Here is a 13048-nt window from a genome sequence, read left to right on the forward strand (position 1 = left end):
AAAAAAAAAAAAAAAAAAAAAAAAAGAAAAGAAAAAAAGGAATTATAATTGTTATATTTGTATTTTCCCCCAAGTTGCTTAAGCTTTCCTCCGCCTTTTTTTTTTTTCCTTTTTGGAACAGTCATACATGGTCTTCTCACTCTGTATTATCTTACAGATCTGGAAGTTAACTTCAAAACTCTCTTCTGCCCCGCCATTCTGTTGGTTCATCTGACCAATGTATTTTGTCTTTAACTCAGAGCAAAAATAACTTTATCTTTGACAAGAACTTCTTCTGCCCCCAAAGCTTTACACCTGCCCTTTGGTTTACTTTGCAGACACCTTGAAGCAGCTTACTGTAATAGAAAGAAAATGAGGTTGAGACAAATAACGATTAAGTCTAGGCTCTGTACTTAATAGCTTTAAACTTCCCAAGTCTCAGTTTTACCACATATTAAAAAATACAGACTGTAATAACTGACTAAATAAGTAAAGAATTTGCTCGGTAAATGTTGGTATCTTCTGCTTAGAAGTATCTTTGACTCTAGACTTTCAGAAGTCCCTTATTCTGGACTTGGTTGTCAGCTCATTTCAATTTTTTTCTTCCCATTCATGTCACAAAACTTTCCTAATTTACTCAGAAATCAAAGGCACCTTTTAGCTTTTTTCATGTTCTCCCCATAAAGACTTGCCAAATCCCTCTAGAGAGCATCTATTACTTCCTTCTTACAAAACTGTACCATTTTTTAAACTTTACTTTCTACCTATTTGAATTGGTGTTACCAGTTTCTCTCAAATGAGAATAGCAAAGTAACTATTTTGTGTTGTTCATTATACAGGAAGTTTCTTTCAAGTATGAAGAGTTCCTTACTGAATATACTGTTCTATTTATAATACAGTGCACTTATATGTGTGAATCGAATTACTTTATCTGACTTTTCTTATTGATAATGTCCTGGTCATATTTCAAGCATGGAATACTTTAATTTACATTTTTGAATATTCAAACTTATTTATTCCGACGTCTTTTTGAGAGAGCTTCATTATAACTATTTTGTTGAACTAAGTCCAATGCTTGTTATCCCAGGTCAGCACTGGATTTATTTACTCTTATTAGGTCATGGGCAAATGGCTCTGAAGAACAGGGCCATTTTACGTAGAGTTGCTTACCATTTGAAACCCAAATATAGACATCATATTTGAAAGAAAGCTTTTGTTTTCCTTCTAACTAAGCTTGCATTTTCTGCTTGTGATTAGTCTACTCTTTAGCTAATTTATGCTCTGAAAATTACTTATATTCTCTTAACTGAGTGCTCGGGAACAGCTTATGAAATGGATTCATTTCTCTTGTTTCCTATTGATCACTGACTATTACAGTATTTTTTGAGAAGAACATTTTATATTTATTATTTATATATTTAAAGTAACTATTTTAATATATAAATAATGTGCAAAATCTCAAATACATGTGGCAAAGGGGCTATTCTACAAAGGAAATTAAAGACAGAAGAAAAAGAGCTAGGATAATTGTACTTATATAGGATACTCTCTCAGTACTTACAGGTAAAGCAACAAAAATGAACCTCTAGCAGGCAAAAGTTAAATGCAAATAGTGCAGGTCAGTAATATAGAATATGTAGACTACAAAGACAAGGATATTCTCTCATTTGGGGGTAGTTGCAAAGAGCATAACAGAGCAGCACAAAAATAGTTCATATCCGGCGGGGTGTGGTGGCTCTTGCCTGTAATCCCATCACTTTGGGAGGTGAGGCAGGTGGATCACGAGGTCAGGAGATGGAGACCATCCTGGCTAACACGGTGAAACCTCGTCTCTACCAAAAATACAAAAAAATTAGCCAGGCGTGGTGGGCGCCTGTAGTCCCAGCTACTTGGGAGGCTGAGTCAGGAGAATGGCGTGAACCCGGGAGGGGGTGCTTGCAGTGAGCCGAGATCGTGCCACTGCCCTACAGCCTGGGCGACAGAGCGAGACTCCATCTCAAAAAAAAAAAAAAAAAAAAAGTTCATAGTCTCACAAATATCTGGACACTTTAGTCATAGAGATTCCCTTAGGCATATCAATAGAATAATGTAAAATCTATTTGAAAATTAAAGCAAACGCATCATTGTCTATTTCATTGAAATCCTCCTATCCTCCTAAAAGTTGGAGTTGTAGATCTGTATCACAAACCCATTGAATTTGATCAACTGTAAAACGCTTAGTTATGCCTAAATTGTATAAGAACTTTGTAGCTCTCCAGTAAAATAAAGGGAACTTAATCTCACGTAATAAGGTATAATATGGTGAGTCCAGCCTGATCAATGTCACTATTGTCATAATCCAATTTAACATTTTTTCAGGTTTAATTAGGTTGTTGTAATTACCTTTAAACATATGTAAAGTATATATAATACTTTCACATATATAGTAGGGTCCATAGTTAACATATTTTAAAATACCAAATATAATATATTTTTACTGCTTTGTGTTCATATTCCAGCCACTTTGCTTAATTTTAATTTTATTTTCATTAATTGTAGAATTACAAAGCTACTCAAAAATTCAGGTTAGCATTTCAATTAAATTTAAATAGCAGAGTGATTAGTAGCGTAACCTTTGAAATTTGGCAGCCTTTGTTTAAATCGTTTTCTTATTCTTTCTAAAGACATAATATGATCTTGGGCCTCAGTGTCCCGCTCTGTCAACTAATGTCAGCTTCAGTGTTTAAACAAATCTGAGCAATGTGCTAAGCTCAGTACCCAGCACAATTTAGCTCTTACAATGTTACTATATGTAGATAATTGGTTGCTACTGACATAAGTAAAAGTGAACGTGTTTATCTTGGTACATATTATTTGCGATAGTTCCTTGTATATTGACTGTCAGTGAGTTGGTCATTTGAAGAGGAAGCAAAATAACCTTATTTACAGAGAAACAGGTAATTCTCCATTATTTAGTATATAATAACAAATTCTGAAGATATATATTCTTAACCATTCAGTTGGTGTAAATTTGAAGGGAATGCTATTATTTTTTCCAGTGCAAACAAAATAAGCGTGTATGCTAGCAAAGGTGTCAGCTTTGTTTAATATTGTCAAGTACAGATAGAATTCCACTCTAAAAGGCAGATTCACATGGACCAATAACTTGATAACAGCATGTCTAAAGCATATATACTCAACTGTCTCACTGGGGATACATTTTGCTGAGTTTGAGTGCAATGGCTCCCCAAAGAGATTAAGGAGAGATTAAAGATAGGCAAATTAAGTTATTGATAAATCTTAAGATTCAGAACTCATATAAAGAAATTTGAAGATGTGGTCTACCAAAACTCAACTCTTCTCAGTTCTATTTCTTCCAATTAAAATAGTTAACCTCTATTTTATCTCCTTCATCCTAGACTTCTGCCATCTTGGATATCAAAAGGGTATGTATATTTTATCACTTATAACTCACTTCTCCCGTTTCCCAGTGTCTTCTTCATGTCCTTCATATCCACTGAAACCACCATATTGAACCCTGTCATGGTACTTACCAAAATTTTACTTAGGACACAAATACATATAATGTGAAAAATGAAAAGATACCTGAGAGTTGGACTATACTGAATAAGGTTTCATATACTACATGCAAGATTAATTTAATTTAAAAAATTTTCTTGATGTAAAAGATATATTCTAACGTATAATGCAATGTACTAATAAAATACAGTATGTATATATATATATGTATATGTGCATGTGAGTTTTTTTCAAATCTAATATAGGTAGATCTATATCTAGATGTGTAAAGGTAATGTCTTTTTTTCTTAAGCGCTCATACTCCTGGGTGTTCTGGCATGATCTTTATGGGGATTAACCTCTGTTAACAAATTGTAGTCCAGTTGATCTCTATTTTCTTAGCAAATTTTCTCTTCTTCTCTTTCTTGTTTGCTTTTTTTTTCATTTTCTTTAAGTAAAATGATTTTCAGTTTCTTCGCTTCTATAAATGGAGTTAATACAAGCTAAATACCATCAGCACACTTGCAAAGAGACTTCATGCAAAAACCAACTTCAGAGAAATAATTCTCTTGTGGGTCCTAAAGACTCAGTACACCACAGTTGTGAAAAAGATGAATAGAGCAAAATCCCCAGAGATTAATATATTCAGCTACTCCTGCAGTTTCTAAATTCTACACCTCCTTTTATTGGTTTGTTTATCTCTGAGTTTTTTAGAGGCATTCCTTATCAAACCCTCTCTGCTTTTTCTTTTCATGTCCATCAATTTGTACAAAAATATCTAATTTTTTTTCATTTAACATGTTTTGCATTGTTTCTGTGTATTTGTTTCCTGCATACTGTCAAATGATCTAAGAATTTATAATGTATTCTTTAGAGGTACTTTGAGTCCTAGCTATTGTTAAAAGCCAGAGTTTACCTTCACTTAGAATTAGTAAAGTAATTCATGAAGAATAGTTTTGGTGTAGAAACTAACACACTATTGTCTCTTAATGTGAAAAACTTTTTTTTATGTAGAGTCAGATTCCTCATTTTTGTATAACTCTAATCACCTTTTCTCATTTTACATTTTATTATTCAGTTGGTAGAAAATAACTTTTATTTTTCATGGTATGCTTTCTGAGAAAGTACTGAATATTCATATAGGTATTGGAAGAAGAATATTATCCATATATATTGTAGAACATTCATTAAGATAAAATAATCATTTTGAGTCCCCATGTCTTATCTATTTCCTTTAGTATTCACAATGTGAATCTTAATATAATGTATATATTCTCAAAATCATCAAAGAAGCATCTGACAACAAGTACATGATTATTTGCAAAGCTACAGGATCATAGTCCATACAAAAATAAATGTGATTTTTTTTAAGATAGCATTTTCTATTAGTTAATTATTAGAGACAATCATGAGCCAACGTTTTGGAACAAATCTGAGTGTTGAAATACTGAAATTATCATAGTTTCTCAGATATTTTTCTAGATTTACAAAGGAAGTAACTGTGTTGATTTTTCTTCAATGCAGAAAACACAAATGCATACTATGCCATTTTAATATTCAGTTGAAATTAGTGTTATATGGGTCAAGTCGTTCATTGAACAAATGTTTATTAACTATCCATAATTTAAATATTAATTAAACAACAAATAAACATTGAACAAATATTTAATAGCTATCCATAATTTAAATATTAATCAAAATATTGTGTTAGGCAATATTTTAAGTGTGTGGGATCTCTCAACAAAAATGTAGAAAAATCTCTGCCCCTGTGCAGTTTATATACTAATGAGAAGAAGAACAAAATAAATCACATAGGTAGCACTAAATATGCCAGATACTACTCTAGAAACATTTAGACCAATACTTCATTTAATTCTCGCAAAAATCTTGTGAGGTAGGTGAGAAAGAGAGAATGGGCAATTCTTCAAACATTGAATAGAAGTTATATATACTGCCATAGGATGTCACATGATAGCTGGGCCTCTCTTGCTTCTCTATCCCAAAGTGTGCTGTGTTTGAACTTAGGTTTTTGCACACATGCTAAGATTTCTGTCATATTGAAAAGAGCCTTCAAATGCAAACCAGCTACTTTGATACTTTCTTAATCAATTCCAATTGATTACAGCCATTTTTACAAAAGTGTGGTAAAAAGACTAGATTTGGAATATAAGATCATTTTTGTGGAAACAGGCATTTGTATTTTAACAACTAATCAGTAATTTAACATTGCATTCTACTTATGGTAGTTGAAATTGTTTTCTGATTATTATTTAAATTACCTACTTGATTTTAAGCGATGGGTTTTGGTTAGAAAGATCATTAAACAAAAGCATAGACAAGATGACAAATACAGATGCTCCTTGACTTACCATGAGGTTACATCTCAACAAACCCATCATAAGTTGAAAATACCTTAAGTTGAAAATGCATCTAAAACACTTAAGCTCCCGAACATTCTAGCTTAGCCTAGCATACCTTAAACCTGCTTGAACAACTCATGTTAGCCTACACGATTTTCATCTAGCGCAAAGCTTGTCTTATAATAAAGTGTGGAATATCTTACGTAATTTATTGAACGCTGAACTGAAAGGGAAAAAAGGAATTGATGTATAGGTACTCAAAGTATGGTTTCTACTGAATGCATATCAATTTCACAGCATTGCAAAGTGAAAACCTTGTACGATGAATCTTTACGAGTCGGGGAACAATCTGTACACTTTTAAATTGCACTCTTAACCACTGTAATTTTGAGTTTATATATGCAAGTCTATATACATAAAATAGATTTACTTTACATCATCATTCTGTTATTATTTAATACTTTTGACATGGATTAAAATTAAATAATCAATTTTTAAAATTTTATAAAAAATATGATTAAGTTCTATTTTTACATTTATTCCAAGGATAACAGACTTTTATATGTTTGGAACAAAAGAAAAGTGGTACATATTAAACAAAATTACCCACTGAAATCTTTCTGTAACCCAAATCAATAATACTCAAAGTAAATAATACCTTTCAATGTAACTGGATAATCAACAGTTTTAAATTTCTAAACTCAAGAACTTGCTGTTATGAAAAGCCCCTGCATCACTACTGGTGGATATACTTAATCCAATCTCATTCGACTCACTAGAAATTGTTTCTGGGAACTATATAATAGCAGTGTTCACCTCAAAGAATATACAGCATTAGAGACAAGAAATCAGTGCATCAAAAGGCAAAGGCTAGAAAAGTAAAGAATAACTATGAATTAAGCTGGGGCCGAAGGTTAAGAGTAAGCAGCCATGGCTCAAGCCTGTAATCCCAGCACTTTGGGAGGCCGAGATGGGCGGATCACGAGGTCAGGAGATCGAGACCGTCCTGGCTAACACGGTGAAACCCCGTCTCTACTAAAAAATACAAAAAAAAAAAAAACAAACAAACAAACAAACAAACAAAAAACTAGCTGGGCGAGGTGGCGGGCGCCTGTAGTCCCAGCTACTCGGGAAGCTGAGGCAGGAGAATGGCGTAAACCCGGGAGGCGGAGCTTGCAGTGAGCTGAGATCTGGCCACTGCACTCCAGCCCGGGCGACAGAGCGAGACTCCGTCTCAAAAAAAAAAAAAAAAGAAAGAAAAAAAGAGTAAGCAACAAGACATGGTGTGTTTGCTAATCATGAAACCTAAGAGAACCTTTCTTCAAAAGGGGCTCAGTCCTTGGTTATGGCATTGATGTGGTTCTTTGCTGTGCTTAATGATGATAATGATGATGATGATGAAGAAGATGATGAAGATGATGATGATAAAATACCCAAGGTCCTAAATTAATACCTTGCATAATAACTCTGTGAATAGATAAGTAAAGGAAAACAAAACAAACAGCATATCTAAACATGTCAAGTAATTTTACACTTTCATTCTTAGTTTTCACAACGTATTTTTCACTCTCGTTCTTAAGTGAGTGAACACATTTTCAGAACAAGGAAAGATGATGCCTCATACCCCATGTTTCCTTAGCTGACAGTGTTCAAGTTTGTTGTTCACGCCAAGGACATGGAACAAAGACAGGTTTCAAGCTGATTCAAAAACAGCTCTGTCTTTTGACAACCCCTTGCAGGGATCAATTAGATCCATCTGTGTCAAGTGGGCCAACTGCTACTCATTAGAAGTAAGACATGGTACACTACTTTATTTGATATAAAGTAGCACTTGTCAGATACTAGCTACTGTGACATAAAAAGAACAAAATAAAAAGCACACTTATAGCAGGAGAATTTCTTTCATGTTAACCTTCCTTTGTTCCTCACACCAGGGTCTTGACTCTAACAGTTTTCTTGAATTTGGAAGGTGTATCTTTACCTAATAATGTTTTTTACTTAGGAACTTTGATTTTTCTAATTCTTAAGTATTGCATTAAAATCATGTTTTCTTAATATTTTGGCCTCATCATTCTTTTATAAGTCTTCAAAATAGAACATATAGTAAATTAAACAACATAGCATGTTCTCTACTCTAGATACATAGTTTCTCTATGTAAATTCTTATTTATTGACCTGCAGAGAGTTTCAGTTAATCTTATTTACCTTTTAATTATTTTTGTTACAACCTTCAATATTCTTTCAATAACTGTTCATATTTTTAAAAACCTGTAAATCCATTCACCAGGCATCTTCTACTTTTGTAATTATCGACAGAACATCCAAGGGCTTCAGAAATAAAAGACTGATAAATAATGTTAGGTTAATACATAATAATTACCAAGGCAGAAGATTTTGGGGAATACCTCAACAAATACTGAATGTATATGTGGATGTATGTGTGTGTGTGTGTGTGTGTGTGTGTGTGTGTGTATGTGTCTGCATATAGCCTTATAAATCATATATGGTTTTTTGGAACTTAACTGGAAGTGAATCATGTTGTAATATAGACATGTAAAACAATAGTTTGAATCCAGTGAGTAAACTGGTTAGCATTCAGCCTGAAATGTAGGGGTGCTCAGTAATTGTTACACTTACTTGTTTTTAAAAGACAGATGAGCTTTTTTAGAGTTTTCTCCTGATTACAGGTTCTCTTCAAGAATAAAAGCATTTGTTATGGACTGAATGTTTATGTTTCCCCAAAATTCATATGCTGAAATCCTAATGTCCAATGCATGATATATGGATATGGGCCTTTGTGGGGGTAATGAGGTCATGAGGGTGGAGTCCTCATAAATAGGATTAGTGCCCATCTAACCGAGACGCCAGACAGTTCTCTTCCTCTTTCTGCTGTGTGGATACAAGGACATGACTTTCTGCAGAATAGAAACCAGGCCTTCATTAGAAAATGCATCTCTTGGCACATTGATCATAACCTTTCCAGCTTCCAGAAACAAGAGACATATGTTTGTTGCTGAAGCCACTCCATCTACTATAATTTGTTATAGCAGCCTTAAGTGACTAAGACAGAAATTGGTACCAAGCAGTAGGGGTGCAGCTATAAAAAATACCTAAAAATGTAGAAGTGGCTATGAAACTGGGTAATGGGTACAGGCTGGAAGAGTTTTGAAGTGCTAAAATTATGAATGTTCAAGGATATTCTGTTAAAGTTTCAGAAAGAAAAGAGAACTGTAGAGAAAGATTCTGTCTTCCCAAAGAACATCTAAACAATCCTAAACAGAATGTTGGTAGATATATGGACTGTAAAAGCCATTCTGATACGTTATCAGAGAGAAATAAAAACATGCTATTAGAAACTAGAGGAAGGATAGTATTTGTCATAAAGTGGCAAAGAACTTAGGTGGGTGGTGTTCATGTTCTAGGATTCTGTGTAAAGAAGGACTTTAGAGTGATGAAATTAGATATTTAGCTGGGGAGATTTTTAAGCAAAGTGTTAAAGGAGTAGCTTGGTTCCTCACAACTGCTTACAGTAAAATGTGAAATAAAAGAAATTAAACAAAGATGAATTTTTTAAGTAAAAAGAAACCAAAGCTTAAGGACTTGAAAATATCTCAACCCGTCTGTGTTCCAAAATAATGAGAAAGTGTGTTTAGAAGAGAACATTAAGGGTTGATAGACCACTTACTTAATAAGAAGATTTGTATAGGTGCGAACCATGAACTTCACCCACTATTTTTTAAAAAAGCCAGGAAAACAGATGAGATTATAATAGCAGAAACACTGCCAGCTGGTACTGAAGGAAAGAGAAATGCGGTAAAATGAAAGAAGATCATCAAACTTCTTCAGCTCCGTTAAACAGCATCACATAACCCTTCAGCTATGAGCATTCATAATTCTCCAAATCGAGGGAAGAATTCCAAATCACCCCAATAGTGATTTGATGTCACCAGCCTTGTGGAATGGCTGCTTCCATAATGGTTTCAAACACTGGGATCAATGCCTAGAAGAGACATTGGGGTAGAGTCGCCTAATGGAGCACCGAGGGTGTGACCACTGCACATGAGTGAGGCTACTGCAGAGAGCCACAGCCTGGGTGGTGCCCCTCTGAGTGGGGGAGGTTATGTTGCCACCCTAGTGAGTCCAAAAGTGGGACATCCATTCTAGTGGACCTACAAAGTGAAGAATTGAGCTAGAGAAAAATTATGTTTGAGACTAAGGTTTAATGGAGTTTCCACTGTTAGGTTTTGGACTTACGTTGGACCTCTCACCCCTCTCTCCTCTTTCTCCCTCTTGGAATACGAATATCTTCACCATTGTATTTTGGAAACACATAACTTATTTGGTTTCACAGATTCACAGCTGGAGAGGAATTTGGCCTCAGGATAAATTGTACCTTTTGTCTCACATTTGTTTGGTTTAGATAATATTTAGATGACACTTTGGATTTGAGTTAATACTGGAAGCAGTTGAGACTTTTGGGGCTCTTAGGATGGATGCATTTCACATGTAAAAAAGACATAAATTTGGGGTGGGCAGAACTGGAATCTTATGAGCTGATATGTATCCCCCCCAAATTCACATCTGGCAATCTTAATTCTCAAGGTGATAGTATTAAAAGATGGGGCATTTGGGAGGTAACTAGTTCATCAGGATGGAGCCCTCATAAAGTTCTTTTTACCATAACAAAAGGGACTTTAGAGAGAGCTCTCTTTCTCTTTCTCCAGTGTCTGGAAACAAGGAGAAGATGACCACCTGCTGAAAAGGAAGTAAGTCTTCACCAGACCCCAGATCAGCTGTTCCCTTGATCTTCGACTGTCTAGCCTCCAGAACTGTGTTTGTAGCTTAAGTCACTCAGGGATATGGTTTGGCTCTGTGTCCCCACCAAAATCTCGTCTCGAATTATAATACCTACTTGTTGAAGGAGGGTCCTAGTTAGTAGGAGGTGATTGACTCACGGAGGTGGTTCCCCCATGCTTTTCTCATGATAGTGAGTGTGTTCTCACAAGATCTGATTATTTTATAAGTGTTTGACAGTTCCTCCTTCACATGTTGTCTTTTGCCTGCCACTATGTAAGATTCGTCTGCTTCCTTTTCCACCATGATTGTAAGTTTCCCGAGGCCTCCCCAGCCATGTGGAACTGCGAGTCAATTAAACCTCTTTCCTTTTTAGATTACCCAGTCTCAGGGCAGTTCTTTATAGCAGTGTGAAAACAGACTAATACATCCAGTATGTGTTAATGGATTATAGCAGCTAAAGCTGACTGAGGTAGTATTCATGTAACTATAGGTGATGGATTCAGATAAATTCAAAGAGCAAGCTGCGTATGCTGTCAAGCCATTTCGTGAGATTTCACTATATGCAATTACTGTGTTAAGGATACCACTGAATACTTGATCCATTGTTTTAATCTTTACTTACCACATGATATAAAATCTTACAAGATATTTGTCTGTTGCATGTCAATAGAATAGAGTGTTTTGTTTTAAAAACCTACTTAATGTTTTCTTATTTTGGTTCTTGCATACTAAGCTTCAATCATTTAGGGACAGAAGATTCAGAAACAAATCTCATACTTGTCTTTTAATTCGTTTCCCAACAGCTGTAGGCATGCAGCAGAAAATTCAAGCACACAATAGAATGAATGGGAAAAATAAAGTCTCAAAACATACTGCTGGGTCAATGTATAAGTGAGGAAAAGGAAAATTGCATTGTCTTGATAGTACTAGTGGAATTTATGTGTTGAGAGAATGGGAGAGAGATGAGCAGGAAGCAGTTCCTTGCAAAGTGTATGCTTTGAGCAATTTCATAAATGCATTTTACTCTAGGACTGACTCTAACTGTGCCTCTACTCATTTCACCTCACACCCAGCAGACACGTTTGACACACTGGAAAAATGACATGCAAATTGCAATAACTTTTTCAAACACTAACTTTGGGTAAGGGGTCAGAAATTTTAGACTAATTATAAAATGTATTAATGTCTATTATACTCTAGGCACTTCCAAAGTATCTTAGTATCACTAATTATGAGAATCATTCTCTAAAAGGTTATATTATTAAATCCCATTTCTACATGAAGAGTTGAGATTTGTTACCTTGAGTGACACGAGAATCAGACCTCTAGTGGTTGTAACGCCACTAGTAAACGTTGTTGCGATAGTTGATAATGTATTTTCCCCCAAAATCCTATAGCACTTCCTCTACTCTTATGTAAAGTCTTACGTTTTCAAGCATCATATTCTATAATTAAATCATCATGCAGTTTTGGACAGAGAATTGGTTTTCTTGTTTTTGTTCTTGTTTTGTTTTGTTTTCCTCAGACGTAGAACAGAAAATGTTTCTTTTTCTCACCTAACAGCACTGCTGCCTACATCCAGGTCTTGAGCAGTGACAGCGCCAATGATCGTCCCTACCGGAGTGTCTTCGTAAACCTCCATGGTGTAGAGCGGCTTGCTGAAAACCGGCGGCTCATCTACGTCCAGCACGCTGATCTTCACCGTAGCTGTGTCTTTAAACGGGCCCGCCGAGTGAAACCGGTGGTCAAGGTGAAGGTTGGAAGCCTCAACTTTGAAAGTATACGCCTTCTTTGTTTCAAAATCTAAAGGCTGTAGTGAGGACAAATTAAGAATAAGGAGTACATTTATGTAGAATGTGACAGAAAGGGTGAACATTACTTCAGAGCAATTTGCAAAGTTATTACCAATGGTACTGGTTTAAAATTTTCATTTTTCTTCATAATTAGTGGGTAAGGGCATTACAAGGAATTTTTTTTTTTATTTTTTTGAAAGTCTCTTCCTCTCGCCCAGGCTGGAGCTCAGTGGCGCGATCTCGGCTCACTGCAACTTCCGCCGCTTCCGGGGTTCAAGCGATTCTCCTGCCTCAGTCTCCTGAGTAGCTGGGATTACAGGCGCGCACCACCATGCCCGGCTAATTTTTGTGTTTTTAGTAGAGACAGGGCTTCAACAAGTTGGCCAGGCTGGTCTCGAGTTCCTGACCTCAGGTGATCCACCCACCTCGGCCTCCCAAAGTGCTGGGATTACCGGCGCAAGGTAAACATTTTAAGAAAAGAATCACCTCCATGTCAGCCAACAGACACATGAAAAAATGCTCATCATCACTCGCCATCAGAGAAATGCAAATCAAAACCACAATGAGATACCATCTCACACCAGTTAGAATGGCAATCATTAAAAAATCAGGAAAAAACAG

General features: G+C 35.4%; 1 protein-coding gene across 1 annotated transcript in view; it reads right to left on the reverse strand.

The window, feature by feature from the left end:
- The window catches only part of LOC108534844 (cadherin-12-like), a 461181-nt gene that overhangs the window by 11393 nt on the left and 436740 nt on the right, over positions 1 to 13048 (reverse strand). The window contains exon 7 of the mRNA XM_017880401.1: positions 12191 to 12444. Within this exon, the coding sequence (XP_017735890.1) occupies positions 12191 to 12444 (254 nt within the window). The remainder of the gene's footprint in view (positions 1 to 12190; positions 12445 to 13048) is intronic.

Source organism: Rhinopithecus bieti, unplaced genomic scaffold (genome assembly GCF_001698545.2).
Source record: "Rhinopithecus bieti isolate Rb0 unplaced genomic scaffold, ASM169854v2 scaffold_11401, whole genome shotgun sequence".
NCBI classification, from domain to species: Eukaryota; Metazoa; Chordata; class Mammalia; order Primates; family Cercopithecidae; genus Rhinopithecus; species Rhinopithecus bieti.